Source organism: Procambarus clarkii, chromosome 12 (assembly GCF_040958095.1).
Source record: "Procambarus clarkii isolate CNS0578487 chromosome 12, FALCON_Pclarkii_2.0, whole genome shotgun sequence".
NCBI classification, from domain to species: Eukaryota; Metazoa; Arthropoda; class Malacostraca; order Decapoda; family Cambaridae; genus Procambarus; species Procambarus clarkii.
The window spans coordinates 45,357,362-45,380,797 of record NC_091161.1 but is presented as its reverse complement, the minus strand read 5'-3'; the positions used below and the strand labels follow the sequence as shown (position 1 = coordinate 45,380,797).

The 23,436-nt window shown below is 41.5% G+C and overlaps 1 protein-coding gene across 2 annotated transcripts in view; it reads left to right on the top strand.

The window, feature by feature from the left end:
* The first annotated feature begins 7,949 nt into the window (after positions 1 to 7,949).
* Positions 7,950 to 23,436, top strand: part of LOC123772850 (uncharacterized) — a 50,341-nt gene continuing 34,854 nt past the window's right edge. The window contains exons 1-3 of one of the 2 annotated variants that reach the window (XM_069323373.1): positions 7,950 to 10,155; positions 13,223 to 13,332; positions 13,795 to 13,872. In XM_069323373.1, the coding sequence (XP_069179474.1) occupies positions 8,090 to 9,472 (1,383 nt within the window). In that variant the 5' untranslated portion in view covers positions 7,950 to 8,089 and the 3' untranslated portion in view covers positions 9,473 to 10,155; positions 13,223 to 13,332; positions 13,795 to 13,872. Of the gene's footprint in view, positions 10,156 to 13,213; positions 13,333 to 13,794; positions 13,873 to 23,436 lie in introns of both variants that reach the window. The other variant, XM_069323374.1, reaches the window with a different exon arrangement.

Below are 23,436 nucleotides of genomic sequence, written 5' to 3'. Positions count from 1 at the left end.
CACTAGGGGACACAGGTGGAAACTGAGTGCCCAAATGAGCCACAGAGATATTAGAAAGAACTTTTTTAGTGTCAGAGTGGTTGACAAATGGAATGCATTAGGAAGCAATGTGGTGGAGGCTGACTCCATACACAGTTTCAAGTGTAGATATGATAGAGCCCAATAGGCTCAGGAACCTGTACACCTGTTGATTGACGGTTGAGAGGCGGGACCAAAGAGCCAGAGCTCAACCCCCGCAAGCACAACTAGGTGAGTACAACTAGGTGAGTACAACTAGGTGAGTACCTGCAACAGATCTTGAAACAACTGAATTTAATAGCTTCTTTTCATCGATTTGTGCTAACCTTGCCCGAAAAATCCCAGAGACTCAGACATATGTTACCACATATCTTTCAGGCAGCTATCCAAACTCTCTTCTCTCTCCGGTCAGCCCTACAGATGTTGTGTCCATCATTCACTCGCTAAAAACCAAAGCGGGGAACATTAGTGAAATACCATCGATGGTATACAGGAGTGCCCCCCCATGCCCTTGCACCACCCATAGCATTGCTGTTCAATAAATCCCTAGAGTGTCATACCTTCCCTGATATCCTTAAAAAAACAAGAGTAACGCCAGTTCATAATGGAGGTAACACGGCAGACATAAATAATTACAGACCCATATCAAATCTAACTATATTATCAGAAATATTTTTTTTTTTTACAAACAGCTCTACTCCCTTATAAAATTCAATATACTAAGTCCTTGTCAGTTTGGCTTCCGCTCCCAAAAGAGTACCAATGATGGTATTGTTAGTCTGCTTGACTTAATCTTCTCAGCCCTCGACAAAAGTGAGTTTCCAATTGGAATCTTCATTGACCTGAGAAAGGCTTTTGATACTGTTAACCATAACTACCTCTTACTTAAACTCCACCAATATGGAATCCGTGGCCTTGCCCTGAACTATATCCGATCCTATCTTAGTAACAGACACTAATATGTAGCCATCAATGATATAACCTCTCCCACTCTACCAATAACTGTATGGGTGCCACAGGGCAGCATCCTAGGACCCTCCTGTTTCTTATATACATCAATGATCTCCCTAATGTCTCTAACATACTTAAACCTATATTGTTTGCTGATGATACTACTCATCTACTCTGACCCCAACCCACTCATGTTAAATAAGGTTGTAAACAATTATTTAAAAAAAGTCTACTTGTGGATGTCAACCAACAAACTCACACTAAACATAGAAAAGACCTACTACATCTTATTTGGAAGCAAATCAACAAATGCAATTCAGCTTCAGATAGATAATGTAAACATTAGCAATAAAAATGATGGAAAGTTCCTTGGCCTGTACTCAGACAAGAGACTCAACTTCAGCACCCATATACAACACATAACTAAAAAGGTTTCTAAAACAATTGGTATACTCTCTAAGATACTCTCTAAGATCAGATATTATGTACCCTACTCTGCTTTCCTCTCACTCTATTATGCACTTATCTATCTTACTTATGGTAGCTGTGCTTGGGGTTCAACCTCTGCAAACTACCTCAGCCCCATCATCATCCAGCAAAAATCTGCTATCAGGACAATAACTAACTCTACTTTCAGACAACACACAGCTCTTCTGTTTAAATCCCTAAACATGCTAAACATAAATTCAGTTCACACATTCTCCTGTGTAAATTACGTTTATAAAACCCTTTTTCTAAGTGCAAACCCTGTTCTGAAACTCTTCCTGGACAGATGTAATAGAACACATGCCCACCACACCAGACATAAATATCTCTTTGATATCCTCAGAGTCAAACTTGATCTATGTAAACACTCTATGTAAATAAAGGTACCTAGTCTATGGAACTTACTCCCTAATGATTTGAAAAGCTGTCCAACTTTTGCCATATTCAAAAATAAAACCAAAAAGTACCTAATTTCATCTTCATAGTTTTCTACCATGGGCTTTATCTTCACACTGTATCTAGTGCTACTCAATCCCCCAATATTTGTACCTAAGCCATACTTTAACATTGTAATCTTAGATATCATTTGATATCATGGTTGTTGTATTGAGTGCATTTTCTACTGCATTATTCCTTGAAACTTTTCCTCGAAATGATCCTCATATTGTGCTTCAGTGAACCAATGTATAACCCTGAAATGCTATTCTCATGTATCTAGTAATCCTTGTTTCTTTATTGTGTATTATTCTGATCTGCTTTTGTGTCAATATTTCTTCAAATTAAAATGACAGTAAAATCAACAAAAATGTTGATTTCAAAAATCAACATTTTTGTTGATTTTACTGTAATTATTTTACTTAAAATTATCTGTACCTGTAAAGAAACGCTATAAAATACCTGGAAACATTTTTTATCAATTTTACTGTTAATTTATAAAAAAAAACTGTTAGTTTAAAGACTTACCCGAAACGCTATGCGTGCTAGTGGCTTTACAAGAATGTTAATTCAACTTATTTTCTATATTCTCTGTTAACCTCCATTGTAACTTCTTGTAAAAAAATAAATAAAAATAAAATAATAAAAATAACAAAACTATTTATGATGGGTTGTGTTGATTTAGGGGCGACGACGATCGTGGGATCTTATGATGGGTTCAAGCGACGATTGAGTAGTGCGCAAAGCGTCCCTCACCTGTGACGTCACAGCGTCATCCGCCACCAGGAACATCAACAAAGCGGTCAGTTAGATGGAGTTTTCCTAGACAGCAAACATCACAGCAAGGCAAACAGATTGGAGGCGAAACGCCGCCAACTTACAGAGGTAAACAGAGACCATGCCGGCACCACGCGGCCTCAGTATCAACCTCCACAGCTCAACCAAGGTAGGCTAAGTTCTTCTGATTTGCAAACTTTCATCATTGCCTTTGATGGCGAAGAGGAAAATGTGTTCAGAAATAGCCGAGCACAAAGTATCTTATATAATGCCATTCCCAAGATATTCGGGAACGATGTGCACAATATGAGACCAAATAAACAGAAAAACCTGATCGCAGTGGACCACAAACATGGCGAAGAACTAAAGCTTTCAGACATTACTGACATCTGTGGCCACAAAGTCAAGTGCTATAAACCACTTGGGGACCGATTAACAAAATATGTAATCCGACATGTGGTAGACATCAGTGTAGACGACATCAAAGCACAACTTGAGACACATGACATCCCGATCCATGGAATCAAAAAATTTATGCGAAGAACAGACGGAGAACTGAGTGATACAGGCACTGCTCTGCTTACCTTTCTAGACTACATCCCCCCTGAGAGGATTTGGTTAAATGGCTTCCTCCATAAACTAGAGGTGTATATACCACGTCCCACTCAGTGTTTTAAATGTAAAGGTTTTAACCATACCTGGAAAGGCTGCACCAAAGACATTAAATGTGGGAAATGCTCTGGTTCCCATTACACGCAAGATTGTACATCAGATACACTCACCTGCTCAAACTGTGGTGGCGACCACGACATTACATTCAAACAATGTCCCTCATACATAGCAGCAGCAGCAAAAACTAAGGTTCTCCCTACCAACAACCTGCTATACAGTAGTGCACTGAAACAACCAAACACAGCCCATCATCAAACACTACCTCACACTCAAACACAGCCTTTGCTTGTACCTGATATATCTGTCACCGACACTCCCACAACCCCAGGGTCCAACCATCCCTCACAAAATGCACAACTGAATCCTGATCTTGTTGAAACTCTTGTCACTCGCATTGAAAATGATCTTGTTGAAACTGTTGTCACGCGCATTGAAAATGCACTAGAAAAGACGCTGGACCGACTGCTAACTAAATTCTTTACACAAGTAACACAACCCACTCCTGAGGCTGACCCAAAAGACATCCCATCAACAGCTACAGACACTGACATCCGCCCAAACAAAGCCACCATTGCTGGACACACATTGTTTGAACAAATGATAGAAAAACTCATAAATAACTCCCTAGCACGCCTTACCAAAATCATTCCACAGGCTGACTTGCCACAAACCCAAACCGCCAGTACCAAGAGTAAGGCACAGCCCACATCCACATCTAGGTATCCAACACGTACTACTACTGGCATGCCAAGGAAAACAGACACATCCATAACCCACACATCCTAAATGGCTCCCCTAACATTCATGACTTGGAACGCAAAAAGCATTAAAACATCTCTCACAGAACTTAAACAATTCCTTTACTCATCCAAGCCGGACTTAGCTTTCATAACCGAATCCTGGCTCACCCCTAAACAAAATCCTATTTTTAAAAACTTTCAGATGCAGAGACTGGACAGACCAAACCGTATGGGTGGTGGTATTTTCCTCCTAACACGGAGTAACATGACATGTAAACCTGTAACGCTTACACATTTTGTAAATGGTAAGCTAGAAATTTTAGCATGCCTAATACCCTACAATGGTACACACATATCCTTTCTGGGTATATACAACCCTGGTGGCACAATAAATTTAAATGAACTAGAATTCTATCTAAACCAACTACGGCAACCGATCATTGTTACAGGTGATCTCAATGCAAACCACCCCACATGGAGTAGAGGTACCCAAAATACTGCAGGCACCGATTTATATAACTACTTAGACACTACACCATATATTCTTCTTTCGCCGCCCTACCTTGCAACCTACTTTAACTACAGAACCAATTATGAAGCCTCATTGGACATCTGCTTTGGCTCTGCACACTTTCAACAAGAACTACAGTTTCATACTGGACCAGATATTGGAAGTGACCACAAACCCCTCATTATAAAATTTACTAACTTTCAGCCACCAACCCACCCCCTAACGCTCCCCAAGTGGAACATTAAGAAACTAGATAAGAAAAAATGGGCTGATACTGTCTGTCTCCCAGATACAGACGATGTAGACCCCAACACGCGACTGTCCACAATCACCTCGGCCATAAATTGTGCAGCCACCCAAATGCTCAAGAAAACTTCAGGACATAGGTCCAACAAACCACTTAAACCGTGGTGGAACGCGGAATGTGCACGAACAGTCGCTTTACGCCGACGAGCCATACAAAAACAAAGACGTCAACCCTCCCTACAGAACTGGGTTAATCTCCGGCGGGCTACAGCAGAAGCCAAAAACAATACAATACAACAATACAATACAATTTTATTTAGGTAAGGTACATACATACAATAAATATTTACAAGGATTGTTTAACTTATAGGTATAGCTAGTACATACAATGCCTAAAGCCACTATTACGCAAAGCGTTTCGGGCATGATAAACTTAAATGACAAGCTTAATACTAATTGAGCATAATGAGTAGAATGAAAACAAGAAATGAAAACATAGATGAAAAAGCAGCACAAATACAATTATGTCGACAAACAGCGCTCTTTAAAGAAAAAAAACAGACATTGGTTGACAATAGAAGGGTAAGGTAGGTTACAGGGAATTTATTAGGTATAGCTTCGCTTTTAACTTAAACTGGTTGAGAGAGGTACAGTCTTTAACATGGTTGGGAAGGTCATTCCACATTCTGGGCCCCTTGATTTGTAGAGCATTTCTAGTTTGATTAAGTCGTACTCTAGGAATATCAAAACTGTATTTATTTCTGGTGTGATGCTCATGGGTTCTGATACAACCTTCTATGAAGCTTTTGAGATCAGGATTGGCATTATAGTTTAGCGTTTTATATATGTATAATACACATGAGAGAATGTGCAGTGACTTAATGTCTAACATATTCAGAGATTTAAGTAGGGGTACCGAGTGATGTCTGGGGCCAGAATTGGATATTGTCCTAATAGCAGCTTTGTGTTGAGTAATTAGAGGACGTAAGTGATTTTGGGTAGTAGAGCCCCAAGCACAAATACCATAGTTGAGATATGGATAGATAAGGGAGTAATAGAGAGTCACCAGGGCAGGGCGTGGTACATAATATCTGATCTTAGAAAGAATGCCCACAGTTTTTGAAACTTTTTTTGATATGTTTAGAATGTGTCCCTGGAAATTAAGCTTGTGGTCAATGAGAATGCCAAGGAATTTGCCATCTAATTTGTTACAAATTTGGGTATTGTTTATTTTGAGATTTATTTGATTAGAGGATTTATTGCCAAACAGAATATAAAAGGTTTTGTCAATGTTAAGGGTGAGTTTGTTGGCAGTTAGCCACAGATGGACTTTATTTAGCTCAGTATTTACTGTGGCATTTAGAGCAAGGGGATCAGGACTGGAGTAAATGAAGGTTGTGTCGTCAGCAAATAGAATTGGTTTGAGGTGTTGGGAGGCATTTGGAAGGTCATTAATGTAGATGAGAAAGAGGAGAGGGCCAAGTATGCTGCCCTGGGGAACACCAATGTTGATGGGTAGGGTGGGAGAAATTGTGTTATTCACAGAAACATATTGGAGCCTGTCAGTAAGGTAGGATTTGAGGTATCGTAGGGAGTGTCCTCTGACTCCATAATGATGTAATTTAAGAAGAAGGTTTTGGTGGTTGACAGTGTCAAAAGCTTTACGCAGGTCCACAAACAACCCAACAGAGAACTCATTTTTATCAAGAGCTGTATGAATCGAGTTAAGCATACTAATAAGTGCATCGTTAGTGCTTTTTTTGGGTCTGAAGCCATATTGGCAAGGGCTAAGTATATTGAGTTTGGCTAGATATGAGTAAAGCTGCTTATAGATTAGTTTTTCAAAAATTGTTGACAAGTTTGGCAGGATAGATATAGGTCTGTAGTTGTTAACATCTGTGAGATTACCACATTTGTGGACAGGCGTTACTCTCGCTTTTTATAGAATATCTGGGAAGATTTGGAGTTCAAGTGACTTGTTGAAGAGCAAAGCAATAGCAGGGGCTAAAGATCTGGAGGCTTTTTTGTAAATTAAAGTTGGTATCTCCTCAAGGGCACCAGACTTGGTTTTAAGGGAAAGGATTATCTCATTGACGTCAGTGGAATTAATAGGCTTTAGGTACAGAGACTGTGGATAGTTACCTGAAAGATAGTCATTAATGTCTGTACTGGAAGATGGAATATCATTTGCAAAACCATACTGTCAGCAAAGCGAGCATCATGGGCAAAATTTTGTGATAGCCTCACACCCACTACGCCACATTCAAAAGTCTGGGCTACATTTAACAGCATTAAAGGTCGCCCAACATTCCCTTCGTTCCCCCTGACGATCAACGGTTCACTCTGTCAAACACCTCAGGAGCGTGCAAATGTTCTTGCTGAATGTCTTAAAGTTACCCTCTCAACACCCTTCTTTCATGCCCAAGAACTCCCCCTCAGACAAGAAATTGACCGTGCCATACTGCTACCCATGCCTGGCGTCGACAACATATACACCTTAAGCGAGCTACAATTAGCCTTAACCCGCCTACCTCTTGGCAAGGCACCTGGAGAGGATGGAATTCCATATGAACTCATAAAACATCTCCCATCAACTGCACATAGTACTCTCCTAAACTATTACAACCTATGCTGGACTCACGGAAATATTCCCTCACAATGGCAGACCAGTATTATTCTTCCGTTCCTTAAACCAGGAAAAGACCCATCCCAACCTGCGTCATATAGACCTATTTCCCTACTATCATGCCTCAGTAAAGTCATGGAAAGACTAGTACATACTCGCCTCCAATGGTATCTAGAATATAATAATATTATACCGTCACTCCAAGCTGGATTTCGACCGCAATGCTCCACACTCGATCAAATACTTTGCCTTGAACATGAAATCCGCACCTCTCTCAGAAGCAGTAAATATTGTCTTGTTGTCTACTTAGACCTCAAAGGAGCTTTTGATAGCATTCCTCATACTTGCCTCCTCGCAAAGCTTGCGCGTTTAGGCGTACAGGGAAGATTACTTTTATGGCTAAAATCTTATCTTACGAACAGGACCTCTAAAGTCTATATACAAGGCGAGCTTTCCGATGACATCCCAATACAAACGGGTGTCCCACAAGGCTCCATACTAAGCCCAACCCTTTTTGCTGCATTCTTAGCAGATTTGCCTAACACCCATCCTGTTAACCTCTCGGCGTACGCCGACGACTTAACACTGTATTATTCAGACAACGCCTTACCTAATACAGTCTCAACAATGCAAACAGCACTTGATCACCTCATAGATTGGACACAACAATGGGGCCTTCAAGTTAGTACTACCAAAACCTATTATCAAATTTTCACTAAAAAAAGACTCGTTCATCTACCCACCCTCACAATACACAACACTCCCATCCAACACGTACGAGAACATAAATACCTTGGCATGCACTTAGACTCGCCCTCACTTACCTGGACAGCACACATTCAACACCTTAAACAGACGACACAACCCCGACTCGCCATACTGAAAGCCCTCACTGGCACCACCTGGGGAGCACACCATAAAATCCTGCTCCGTTTCTATACAACCTACATTCGCAGCCAAATAGACTATTGTTGCCAAGCATATGCATCGGCTGCGCCTACTAACCTACAGAGCCTAGAGGTCATCCAAAACAATGCCATGCGACTTATATGTGGCGCAATGCGTTCCACTCCTATCCTCGGACTTTACGGGGAAACGGGCCTCACAAGCCTAGCCACCAGACGAGACATAATGTGTGCCAACTATCTGTTACTCTGTACCACTGCTCACCAGACACACCCATACAGATCAAAAATTAACCCAACAGTTAACCCACATAACCCCCGCTTCCCAACCAATCACTCACAACCTTTCCTCACACGGGCTACAAATAACCTCAATATAGACCTCTCTCTACTCCAAAACTCGGAAACCCAACTTACTGTTCCCCCTATTCCACCCTGGCTTTATACAACTCCTAATACAGCAATACAACTCGAAGACAACATTCCAAAGTCTGCACCAAACTCAGCCATAGCCTCAGTCTTTCTCTCAACAATGAAAAATTGCTACCCAAATACCACAGCGATTTATACAGATGGATCTCGCATCATCAAGAACAACGTACCCTCGGTCACTAGCGCTGTATGGATACCGGAATACCATCTCAAGCAGGGATGGCGGTTACCAAACCAACTATCTGTTTTCACAGCTGAATTATATGCCTTATATCAAGCTCTCCAAATAATCACAACATTACCAGTCGGGACATATACAATCTGCAGTGACTCCAAGAGTGCGATTCAAGCAATTACGTACTCTTCAAAAACGTGCAAGGAGTTTGTTTACCCATGTCTTCAACTTCTTCATGAACATCGATTGAACGGTTATGATACCTCTATCCAATGGGTCCCAGCGCATTGTGGTATTCTCCATAATGAACTAGTAGATCAACTAGCCAAAGCAATGCACAACACACCTCACATTACCCGTCATCCAATTCCCCATGTTGCACGTAAAGGAGCCTTCAAAAATACCATCACCCAAGATTTTGCGACGAAATGGAAAACGTCATGCTCACCTTTGTACTACGGGTCCATTAAAAAGAAATGGGAAACATGTCAGATATAAAAGCAGAGAAATTGATATAGCGATGACCAGATTAAGGCTGGGACACACCAAACTAGCAGCACACAGCTCTAAGTACAGAACAGACATCAACGAACTCTGCATCCACTGTCAGGTGCCTGAAACAATCGAACACTATCTCCTACATTGCTTCCGACACTATAGTGCCAGAGTAAATTTCAAACAAGAACTTATCTCACTTAAAATACCCTTTACCATCGAGCATATATTAGGAGGCGGTGACCACTCGTTACAAGAAAAATACCAAATAGTCAAAGCACTGGCTAAATATCTCCAATCGACCAACAAATTGGGTCACATCTGACCCGCGCCACATTTAGACCTGGCGCCACCAACAGCTAAACACAGACAACAACTGCCTCGTCGCAACACCAAGGATCAGCTGACGCCATAAACACAACACACCGCCCTACGGTGCGGCAAGTCTCCCTCTAACATCCACCTCTGTTTTAGTCGCCGCTCCTCTGTCTACAGCACAACGCAACAAGCACTTTTGAAACTCTTATCATCTTCAACATAAACGCCTCTACCAACATCTGTACTGGTGCAGTCATCGGGAGGACAAACCCTTCATGCAAACTGCACCTACTATCAAGAAGAAGAAGTTTGTGGTCCGTGCAGTCAGCAAGAAGACAAACGCTTCATGCAATCAAGCAAATATTATCGTAAGTAAACACTTATATTTTATAATATGATTAGATTCTGGTGCTGGCTATAGTGCTGGTGTATTAAGAGGTGAGGAGCAGTGGTGGTGTATTGAGAAGTGAGGGGCAGTGGTGGTGTATTGAGAGGTGAGGGGCAGTGGTGGTGTATTGAGAGGTGAGGGGCAGTGGTGGTGTATTGAGAGGTGAGGGGCAGTGGTGGTGTATTGAGAGGTGAGGGGCAGTGGTGGTGTATTGAGAGGCGAGGGGCAGTGGTGGTGTATTGAGAGGCGAGGGGCAGTGGTGGTGTATTGAGAGGCGAGGGGCAGTGGTGGTGTATTGAGAGGCGAGGGGCAGTGGTGGTGTATTGAGAGGCGAGGGGCAGTGGTGGTGTATTGAGAGGCGAGGGGCAGTGGTGGTGTATTGAGAGGCGAGGGGCAGTGGTGGTGTATTGAGAGGCGAGGGGCAGTGGTGGTGTATTGAGAGGCGAGGGGCAGTGGTGGTGTATTGAGAGGCGAGGGGCAGTGGTGGTGTATTGAGAGGCGAGGGGCAGTGGTGGTGTATTGAGAGGCGAGGGGCAGTGGTGGTGTATTGAGAGGCGAGGGGCAGTGGTGGTGTATTGAGAGGCGAGGGGCAGTGGTGGTGTATTGAGAGGCGAGGGGCAGTGGTGGTGTATTGAGAGGCGAGGGGCAGTGGTGGTGTATTGAGAGGCGAGGGGCAGTGGTGGTGTATTGAGAGGTGAGGGGCAGTGGTGGTGTATTGAGAGGTGAGGGGCAGTGGTGGTGTATTGAGAGGTGAGGGCCAGTGGTGGTGTATTGAGAGGTGAGGGGCAGTGGTGGTGTATTGAGAGGTGAGGGGCAGTGGTGGTGTATTGAGAGGTGAGGGCCAGTGGTGGTGTATTGAGAGGTGAGGGCCAGTGGTGGTGTATTGAGAGGTGAGGGCCAGTGCTGGTGTATTGAGAGGTGAGGGCCAGTGCTGGTGTATTGAGAGGTGAGGGGCAGTGGTGGTGTATTGAGAGGCGAGGGGCAGTGGTGGTGTATTGAGAGGCGAGGGGCAGTGGTGGTGTATTGAGAGGCGAGGGGCAGTGGTGGTGTATTGAGAGGCGAGGGGCAGTGGTGGTGTATTGAGAGGCGAGGGGCAGTGGTGGTGTATTGAGAGGCGAGGGGCAGTGGTGGTGTATTGAGAGGCGAGGGGCAGTGGTGGTGTATTGAGAGGCGAGGGGCAGTGGTGGTGTATTGAGAGGCGAGGGGCAGTGGTGGTGTATTGAGAGGCGAGGGGCAGTGGTGGTGTATTGAGAGGCGAGGGGCAGTGGTGGTGTATTGAGAGGCGAGGGGCAGTGGTGGTGTATTGAGAGGCGAGGGGCAGTGGTGGTGTATTGAGAGGCGAGGGGCAGTGGTGGTGTATTGAGAGGCGAGGGGCAGTGGTGGTGTATTGAGAGGCGAGGGGCAGTGGTGGTGTATTGAGAGGCGAGGGGCAGTGGTGGTGTATTGAGAGGCGAGGGGCAGTGGTGGTGTATTGAGAGGCGAGGGGCAGTGGTGGTGTATTGAGAGGCGAGGGGCAGTGGTGGTGTATTGAGAGGCGAGGGGCAGTGGTGGTGTATTGAGAGGCGAGGGGCAGTGGTGGTGTATTGAGAGGCGAGGGGCAGTGGTGGTGTATTGAGAGGCGAGGGGCAGTGGTGGTGTATTGAGAGGCGAGGGGCAGTGGTGGTGTATTGAGAGGCGAGGGGCAGTGGTGGTGTATTGAGAGGCGAGGGGCAGTGGTGGTGTATTGAGAGGCGAGGGGCAGTGGTGGTGTATTGAGAGGCGAGGGGCAGTGGTGGTGTATTGAGAGGCGAGGGGCAGTGGTGGTGTATTGAGAGGCGAGGGGCAGTGGTGGTGTATTGAGAGGCGAGGGGCAGTGGTGGTGTATTGAGAGGCGAGGGGCAGTGGTGGTGTATTGAGAGGCGAGGGGCAGTGGTGGTGTATTGAGAGGCGAGGGGCAGTGGTGGTGTATTGAGAGGCGAGGGGCAGTGGTGGTGTATTGAGAGGCGAGGGGCAGTGGTGGTGTATTGAGAGGCGAGGGGCAGTGGTGGTGTATTGAGAGGCGAGGGGCAGTGGTGGTGTATTGAGAGGCGAGGGGCAGTGGTGGTGTATTGAGAGGCGAGGGGCAGTGGTGGTGTATTGAGAGGCGAGGGGCAGTGGTGGTGTATTGAGAGGCGAGGGGCAGTGGTGGTGTATTGAGAGGCGAGGGGCAGTGGTGGTGTATTGAGAGGCGAGGGGCAGTGGTGGTGTATTGAGAGGCGAGGGGCAGTGGTGGTGTATTGAGAGGCGAGGGGCAGTGGTGGTGTATTGAGAGGCGAGGGGCAGTGGTGGTGTATTGAGAGGCGAGGGGCAGTGGTGGTGTATTGAGAGGCGAGGGGCAGTGGTGGTGTATTGAGAGGCGAGGGGCAGTGGTGGTGTATTGAGAGGCGAGGGGCAGTGGTGGTGTATTGAGAGGCGAGGGGCAGTGGTGGTGTATTGAGAGGCGAGGGGCAGTGGTGGTGTATTGAGAGGCGAGGGGCAGTGGTGGTGTATTGAGAGGCGAGGGGCAGTGGTGGTGTATTGAGAGGCGAGGGGCAGTGGTGGTGTATTGAGAGGCGAGGGGCAGTGGTGGTGTATTGAGAGGCGAGGGGCAGTGGTGGTGTATTGAGAGGCGAGGGGCAGTGGTGGTGTATTGAGAGGCGAGGGGCAGTGGTGGTGTATTGAGAGGTGAGGGCCAGTGGTGGTGTATTGAGAGGTGAGGGCCAGTGCTGGTGTATTGAGAGGTGAGGGCCAGTGCTGGTGTATTGAGAGGCGAAGGCCAGTGCTGGTGTATTGAGAGGAGAGGTACTGTGCTGCACATACAGTATATAAAAACAGCATAATATTTTAATCACAAGCAGGGTTTCCTAATGGCTCCTTGAGACTTATGTGCAAAGTACTTAACCCAGTTATAAGTTCCAAATCATGTGTGTCGTATTATTAAACATCTCTTTAGAAAGCTGATTTATGTTATTTCTTAGTGTTCACTACTACTAGGTAATGATAAATATATATCTCACTGATATATTATTAATTATATTCAGCTATTGCAGATGATTTTGATGCTGCAAACCGGAGATGCATAGCTGCGGAAGACACGTCTGAAGTGGAAACTTAAAACGAAGCTTCAGATATGAAGTAAAGAATGCCAAGAATAGCAAATGTAAGCATTGAAAACCTAGTTCAGTAATGAAAATAATTCACAAAATTGACATACTGTGCATTATTTCATCTCATTGTCAATCATATTTAATGATTTTTTTTTTATGGAGTAATCTTTGCTATGTTGATAGTGCTCGTTGTGTGTCTGCAGGTGCATTCATTATGTGTATGATGCCAGGTGTTAAAGTATTATTTCTTACTCGTTCATGCTCTCATTTAGACGTTTGGCCTCGATGAGGTTCAGTCTTGTGACTGGTGTGTGGCACGTTTCTGTTGAAATGTAGTCTTTTTCGAGACTACATTTCAAATATTACCTAACATACATGGCTACTCCCTCTCCTTGTCTAATATATCTGTGTGAAATAGATTAAATCCATTTATTTGATATTCATCTAATAGTTCTCTATTTTCTACATTCATCCATGTTTTGGTAAGTGCAATAATATGTATTGTTTCATTGCAGATAAGAGATTCCAGATCGTTCCAGATTTCCAAAGTACTGAAACGCACACCATACAGGCTTGGTGGATCTCGGTGCAAGGTAAAATAATTTATTTACTTGTACAGTATATATTTTTAGCTAATTATCAGTATATAAAACCACAGTACTTAATTTCATCAGTGTCAAAGACACAATTACATCTTACTCATAAATACCATTATATACCTCACTTGTGGTAACATATACACACATTAAGTGTATTATGTAGCATTATCTGTAATCAACTGATTTTCAGAGCTGCTCATTACAAAATATTCTTTTAAAAAAGTGTTTCTTAACAATAGGAGCATTTCATTACAATATATCCATAATCAACTATATCAAACCCTATTACAGGTAAAACCAGTAGGCATTCTACTGTATTTTATCAAACCCCTATTAGAATAATAGATCTTGTAATGATTTTGCAAAAATAGTGCCATTTACTATTTTTAAAATATTATTAAAAAAATTACCGATATGGTGCATTCGGATGACAAACCAAATTTTTCACTTTTGACAATTGAGCACCTGCTACATCCAGATTCCTGGGAGGAAAGGAAGGACGATCTTTGGAATCATTACCTAAGTAGACAGGAAAGCTCATTTATCAAAATACATTAACATTATACATATTTTGATCAAAATAGAAAATATCATGGAAACTCCGAAACTCGGAAAAATCCAGATGACATCTATAAACAAATCCCCTTTTCCTAGTTCTGCATCTCTCCTTTGGAATAAATTTTGTTGTGCCTTTATCATATTTTTCACAAAACTTGACATACATCTCATTTACTTCATGTCCTAACAGCAAGTGTTTGTCAAATTCCTTAAGGAAATATCTGAGTTCCCCATAATGACCTCTCCACAAATCAGGTTTTTCAACTGCTTCAAGCTTATTTTCTAACAGATTATAATGCATTGCATACTTTATTCCCAAAAAGACATGGTCACTTTTACCCAAGGGAGGGAGGTACTGAATGACAAATATCTCTCCCTCTTTCCTTGTAAATATAACATCCAGAATGGAGGGAACATCCCCTTCCCTCATCCTCGTAGCTTGTTTAACATGTAGAAACATGAATGTTTACAGGATGAGGTTTACAAATCTACAAGTCCAAAAATCCTCTGTTCTAGCTTAGCAAAGCTTAGCAAAGCTTAGCTTAGCCTACTATATTGAACTTTAACTTTATAACAAAACAAATCAAAAGGGTTTGCAATAATATTAGTTGAAAAATTCTACCAATTTTTGTTTTTCAGTGTTAATAGTAAAAATGCTTATGTTTTTATTGTTAAATTTCAAAGTAATATCAGTTTGAAGATATTTAAGAATAAATATGGCTAGGTCCCTTTAGTGTATAAATGTATATTATCCACCAAAAAATTCACACAAACAAAAATTGTTAATTGTAACAAACTTTTTCTAGTTTGTGTCCTGAAGTAAATTTCTATCAAACCTCACTGGAAAATTCATTGGGGTTGTATGTTTATTGTTAGTATGATATACAGTCTACTGATCAAGTGAACTAGGTACTATTTATCATCCAAATGCACCAATATGTCTTCATTCTTCCCAGATGAAGGAACTAGGTAACGTTCATCATCTGAATGCACCATCTGCAATGCATCATCTGAATCCTTTCCCACACTCATGACACACAAGAGGTTTATCAGCTGTATGCACAATCCTGTGAGTTTTTATAAGTCGCAGATGATTGAATCCCTTGCCACACTCAAAACATTCACGAGGTTTATCATCCGTATGCACAGTCATGTGACTAATTGTACTAGAACGTTTCCTAAATCTTTTCCCTGCATTCAGCACACTTGAAATGTTTAGCACCTGTTTGTAGTGTCCTATGCACATTTATATATATATATATATATATATATATATATATATATATATATATATATATATATATATATATATATATATATATTTATATACATATATATATGTATTTATATACATATATATATATATATTTACGAAACGCGCTCAAGTGTCGCGTCAGACTAGAAATAAAAATGAATTTTGGAGAATTGATTTTTGAATTACCTCCAACAGTGAAAAGAAATGTACGAAAGATTGAGAAAATTCGTGTTAGAATTATTAATCTTACTTTTTCGGTCATATTTATATATATATATATATATATATATATATATATATATATATATATATATATATATATATATATATATATATATATATATATATATAATATTATATATATATATTATATATATAAAGGCGGTACATTAGGTTTATTTGAGTACATAGCATTGATGTTTTTAAATTATTGTAAAGCAATTAACACCCATAGAGCTTTGGGCAGGTCCTAAATCAACAGATAATTTTAAGTTGGCCTGGTTGGTCCGTGAGCCCGGTTTGTCCGGCACTTATAATATTAATATTTATTACACGTATAATATTTGACTGGCAGTCTGTCCATGCAATGTTGCAAGGCTCTTGGTTTCTTAGATTTGCCAACAATTACACATGTGATTGTCTGTTCCGTCAGCATTCGCACACATCATGGCCAAGAGCCTGTCCTTGTTGACCTTACGTCCTGGCACACAACCCTCACTCCTCATTGCTAAGAGATTTTTCTGGTAAACTCTTCCAATACAACCCAGTTTCATCTCCATTATAAATTTGATATGAATATAAATTATTTGCCACAATGTATGCTCTTAATTTCTTTTTAAATGGTTCTACACTGCTTTCATCTGCACTCAATTTTTCACCGACAATTTTCCTCTTCACAATATTGTGCCTACCCTTGAACCTTGCAACCCACCCTTCACTCGCTTCAAAATTCTTTATTCCAAGGCTTGCAGCATTTTGTATTTCTGGCCACGAATTGTCAGGCCAGCTGTGCAGTGCTTAGCAAACCACTTGTACACAGCCTCATCCAACTGTACATGCGTCAAAGTTTTCATAGTCTTTCTACCACACCCTCTGCTAGTGCTTGCACCTTCACTTTTACAGGTTGAAGTGAATTTTATAAGTTATTCTTTTTGTTTCCTTATATCAGAAACAGTACTAGTGCCTATATTAAATTCCTTGGCAACACTTGAGGTCGACCGGCCATTTTCACAAAATTGTATAACACATAGCTTGTCCTTAATTGTTAGGACAACCTTCTTCCTCTTAACATCTCCAGAACGATTCATGCTGCTACCAGACATAGTCTTGGTCAAAAATGTTCAAAGTTACTATGAAAATAAAAAAAAGTTATTTAAAAAAATATTTCACTAATGGTGCAGCACTGTGAGGGTAGAGAGCACATGGCTTGACCAGGCCTGGACGGGTCCAGTCGGGGCAGGGAGGAGGCACGTTATGTAGGCCGCCAGCAGCAAAAAAAAAATATTTTTGAAGGAAACTTCAGCCTGTGCAAATTGTTTTTAGGAATCTTGCATGATATTTTTTTTTTACATAATTACTAGTATTTCTTTTGACTTTGGCTATGATGAATTGTTCTAAAATCGATGGTAATTCCTGTACTGTAGTCTATAGGCCGCTTCCCCCATCCAACCCTTATCCCCCCAGGTGGTCCCTCCCAATGCTCCCCTCTCTCCCGACACCACCCACCCTCCCCACCCCCGCCTACACCATGCGCCTCGAGCCACAGGCAGACGGGATTAATATGGTACGGCCTGCCTCATGGTTTTCATATACGGACAATTCCATGATCATCCGGCTGACTGTCCAGATAGTGTAACATTGGCAGCAAATTAACTGGCTCTGATATTTTATCCGGCTAAACCAAATGCAAATACAAATATTTATTCAGGTAAAGTACATACATACATACATGGTAAGATACAAAAGTTGATGGATTTATAGATAGAGCTAGTACATACAATGCCTAAAGCCACTATTACGCAAAGCGTTTCGGGCAGGAAAAACACTAAGACTAAAACTTAATACTAATTGAGATTAAAGTATAAATTGTGTTTTGAAAAAATAAGAAAAAATAATGAAAAAAGGGGGGGAGGGTAAACATGGAAGAAAAAAAAGCAAAAATACAATTTGGTCAAAAAACAGCATTGTATAAAATCGTAGATCAGAAATACTACAGGAACAACCGTGGACATCTTCAAGAAGAAACTAGATTGTTTCCTTCAAGGAGTGCCGGACCAACCGGGCTGTGGTGGGTATGTGGGCCTGCGGGCCGCTCCAAGCAACAGCCTGGTGGACCAAACTCTCACAAGTCAATTCTGGCCTCGGGCCAGGCTTGGGGAGTAGAAGAACTCCCAGAACTCCATCAACCAGGTATCATGGGTTGACATTTAGGGGTGAGATAGGTTACATTAAGTTAATTAGGTAGCACTTAGTTTTAATCTTAAACTGGTTGGGAGAGGTACATGCAGTCTTTAACATAATTGGGAAGGTCATTCCACATTCTGGGTCCCTTGATTTGTAAAGCATTTCTAGTTTGACTAAGTCGTACTCTTGGAATATCAAATAGGTATTTGTTTCTGGTGTGGTGCTCATGGGATCTGTTACAACCTTCTAGGAAGCTTTTAAGGTCCGGATTGACATTACAGTTTAGCGTTTTATATACTGTATATTAAATACACATGAGAGGATGTGCAGTGACTTAATATCAAACATATTCAGAGATTTGAGTAAGGGTACCGAGTGATGTCTGGGGCCAGAGTGAGATATTGTCCTAATAGCAGCTTTGTGTTGAGTAATTAGAGGACATAAATGATTTTGGGTAGTAGAACCCCAAGCACAAATACCATAGTTGAGATAAGGATAGATGAGAGAGTAATAGAGTGTCACCAGGGCAGGGCGAGGTACATAATATCTGATCTTAGAAAAAATGCCAACAGTTTTTGAAATTTTTTTTTATATATTTAGAATGTGTCCCTGGAAATTCAGCTTGCGTTCAATGAGAACGCCAAGGAATTTGCCATCTAATTTGTTACAAATTTGGGTATTGTTAATCCTGAGATTTATTTGATTTGAGGATTTATTGCCAAACAAAATATAGAAAGTTTTGTCAATATTGAGGGTGAGTTTGTTGGCAGTTAGCCAGTAATGAACTTTATTTAGCTTAGTATTCACTGTGACATTTAGAGCAAGGGGGTCAGGACTGGATTAAATGAAGGTTGTGTCATCAGCAAATAGAATGGGTTTGAGATGTTGGGAGGCATTTGGAAGGTCATTAATGTAGATGAGAAAGAGGAGAGGGCCAAGTATGCTGCCCTGGGGAACACCAATGTTGATGGGTAGGGTGGGAAAAAGTGAATTATTCACAGAAACATACTGGAGTCTGTCAGCAAGGTAAGACTTATTGTACTGCAGGGAGTGACCTCTGACTCCATAATGTTGTAATTTAAGAAGAAGGTTTTGGTGGTTAACAGTGTCAAAAGCCTTACGCAGGTCTACAAATAACCCAACAGGGAACTCATTTTTATCAAGAGCTGTATGTATCAAGTTAATCATGCTAATAAGTGCATCGTTAGTGCTTTTTTGGGGTCTGAAGCCATATTGACAAGAGCTAAGTATATTGAGTTTGGCTAGATAAGAATAAAGCTGCTTATAGATTAGTTTTTCAAATATTTTTGACAAGTTTGGCAGAATTGATATAGGTCTGAAGTTGTTAACATCTGTGGGATCACCACATTTGTGGACAGGGGTTACTCTCATTTTTTTTTAGAATATCTGGAAAGGTTTGGAGTTTAAGTGACTTGTTGAAGAGCAATGCAATGGCAGGAGCTAAAATTCTGGAGGCTTTTTTGTAAATAAGAGTTGGTATCTCCTCAAGGGCACTAGACTTGGTTTTAATGGAAAGGATTATGTCAGTAACATCAGTGGAATTACTGTAGTAGGCATTAGGTACAGAGACTGTGGATAGTTACCTGTAAGATAGTCCTGAATATTAGTACTGGAAGATGGAATATCATTTGCAAGGGATGACCCAATGGAAGAGAAGAACCTTTTGAATTCAAGAGCAGTGTCAGAGGCTGAAGCAGACCATCATTATATGACAGGAGTATTGGTTTGTTATTTAAAATCTTCTTTGATCCCAATATTTGAGAAATTGTGCTCCATGTTTTCTTAATATTGGCCTTTGTGTGGCTAAATTTATCTTCGTAGTATTTAATTTTGGCTCTCCTAATTATTTTAGATAGCAATGATGAGTAATTCTTTGAAAATTCTTTGGGGATGGTTCCTAACCTATACTTCTTTTCAAGGTCATGTTTTTTATTAATGGATTTAAGTATCCCCTTTGTAAGCCAAGGGGTGTTTAGCCTTTTAGTTGTGACTTGTTTCGTTAGCATAGGACAGTGGGTGTTATAAACGCTGAGAGTTTTTTGAAGAAATGATTGCACTGCTAGGTTGATGTCCCCTATGTTACCTAATTCGGATTCCCAGTTGATATTAGCAGCAGCAGCAGCAGCTATAAAATTGCCTATAGCAGTTTCATTGTGCAGCCTAAAGCTTATCTCCCTTGTCTCTAGAGGTGGTTTGTTAATGTTGGTTAGGAGAAATGTGGGGTAATGGTCAGTAGTGTTATCAATGATTATCCCTGAAGTGGAGAGGTTTATGTTGGGCCAGATGTGATCAAGAGCCGTGGCAGTACTGTCAGTGATTCTAGTAGGTCTAGTGATTAAGGATATGAGGAAGCAGGAATGCATACAGTTGAGGAAACTAGCAGCAGGAGGGTTATCAGGCTCGCAGAGGTCAACGTTAAAGTCACTAGAAATAATTAAGTGCTTTTTGTTCAGTCGGTTCTCTACTATAAGATTTCTAAGGTTAGTGTTAAATTCAGTCACATCAGTGTTAGGAACCCTGTAGAATGCTCCCACAGTCAAGACAGCATCATTACCCTTGACTCTGAAACAAGCAAATATATACTCTCCATAAGGGTCTCTAGATTTAATTACTTTTAAGCAAGTCCGTGCATGGTGGTAGTAAAGAGAAGTATCACCACCTCTTTGTATAGGACGACAGTTGTGAATGGCTGAGTAGTTAGGTATGTTGTAGAGTTGATAAGTGTCCTCTTTTTAACCACATTTCAGTAAACACAATTAAAGAGAATTTGTTGTCTACTGTTTGAATCAGGGCATTAACATCATCAAAGTGTTTGCTAAGAGATCTTAAATTCAAGTTAATTACAGAAACATTGTGATTACACGCTAAAACATTGTTTACATCATGTGCTGTGTAATATCTGCAATTTTGATCATTAAGGTGCTGATTGTCATAGATACTAGATAAGAGGTTAAGGTCTGGATCTATAATAGTTTGCATAAGAGGGCTGTTTTACAGAAAAGTCAAAAGACAATGATAAAATAACTAGCTATGAAAAAATATATATATAAAACTATACAAAAATGAGGTAGGTTGCTTAAAAGTACTTTCAGGTACACTGTAGGTAATTATTTGCACTAATGATCAAAATTGCACAGGCAAAGCAAAGAGCACAATGGAGCAATTGTGGTTGGGCTAGGCAACCTGGGTTACAAAGAAAAAGTAGAATAAAAATTTTAAAGTAATATAAACTTAATGGTAATTTAAGTAATAAAACTTAATGGGAACTTAGGAATGTAAAAAATGAACTAAAATAATTAATAATAATAGATGACCAAAAAAGTAAAAAACAATTATGAAATCTATAAAATGAAAAGCTTGCTTACTTTACTATTATAAGTACATTATAGTTGAATACTAAAGTTACACTAAAACAAAATGAGGTAGTTTAACCCTCAAACCGCGCATATCATATATAAATGATATCAGTGACAAAACCGAAACCGCGCACATCATTTATATATGATTTCGTGTCTAGCGCTATAATTTAAACGCCCCGCCTGGGATAGGAGCAGTTATAGTACAGCCACGACCGATAGTTGCCAGATGCCACCTAGAAAAAAAATCCAGGCCAACATTCTTGGGTGTTACAGCGTCAGTATTGAGCAAGCCACCAAGGCTGGTGCACGCAGCACGAGCTCACGGCACCGCTGTTCAGCTTGTGACCACAGCATCGCCTACAAATACCATAATATAAATGATACTGCTATTATTTAGCAGTGATAGTATTACTGAAGCCCCCTGACTGTGATAAAACTGACCAGGATTCTGATAATAGCAGGATTGTGGTGATATTTAGCGCTGTGCTCCATGGAGGGAGGAGTAAGGCTGTGGGAGGGAGGGTTGTGGCGTCGTTTTCTGTGTGGCCACCATTTATTGACTGCACTCACCATACCAGCTTAGTGGTTCGATATGGTGAACACAAATGTAGATACTTTTATATATCGTGTGCATAGTGTGAGATAACAGCGAGAGGAGTAGGTTGGGAGCCGCCATTTTGGTGAGGGAGGAGCGTCGTCTGCACGACTTGGCATGTTGTTTACTGATGGCCACTATGGTCTTTGGGCACTATACCAGCTTATTTGTTCAGGTATGGTGAATAAAACAGGTAGATACTTATATATAATGTGTGTATATAGCGTAATAACACCACAAACAATATTGTTGAAGGACAAATATTAGTGCGTCTGGTCTTGAGGGCGGCCGCCGATCAGCTGTGTGAGTAGCTACATCTTATGGACTTTACTCACCATACAAGCTTAGATGTAAAGTTATGGTGAACAAAACATGTAAATACGTATATATAATGTCTGTGTATAGTGAATAAATACAGAAAGAGTATTGTGGGAATGAGGTGAATGAGGGTGAGTGAGGTGGTGTTGAGGGAGGGAGTGGCAGTGAGTGGCTCGCTGGTGTTTGGCGGTCACTCCTCGTTGCTTTTTGACTCACAAGACCAACTTGGTAGTTCGTTATGGTGTACAAAACATGCAAATACTTATATATAACCTGTGTATATAGTGTAACAACAGCAAAACTATTTGTTTATTGTTTTATGAACATAATAATTGAATCACTAATATGCATTTTGAGTACAGCAATGGTTCACACATTTTATAATATAAATATACCACAATTCACTGTATGGAATAATATTACTGCAAAAAAACTAAAAAAATCAGAGACATTGAAATAATTAGGAAATAATATATTTGTGGCAACTGCCGTCTGACAGCTCGGGCGGAGTAGACCTCGTCTGGCGAAGGCTCTGCCAACGCCCCTCTTTTGCCACACTTCCCTACCCTATTGCGGCTAAAATATGCCACCTACGATTTTTTTGTTATTTTTTCCGTGATCAAGGAACAAAAATGAACACTTCTATAAGACAAAAGAATTTTTTGAATTTTTTTTTTTTTTGTTGCACCTGTGGTTTTTGTGTTCAGTGGCGGCCCTCCGCTGTTGTTTGCGTGCCACGGCGTTTGGGTCCGGAGAGCGTTTTGCGTTGATCCGGTTCTGTTCTTCCCAGTTCGCGGGTGATAGTGTCCCGGGTGGTCAGTCGTGTTCTTGCGGCTAAGCTGCCTGTGTTCTTCCCTCATGCCTGTGGCGTTCGTGGCTTCGCTGTTCTCGCTGCCGTCTGGGCGACGTGGCCTTGCGGTCTTTCGGGCATAGATTTTTGGTGTTCGTGCAGGGGCCTTGCTGCTCGTTGTTCTCGTGTTGTTCCCGGGACTTTTCGGGGCTGTGGCTCCTTGGGCTGGCGTTTGCTGCCGGTTGTCTCGCCTCCTTGG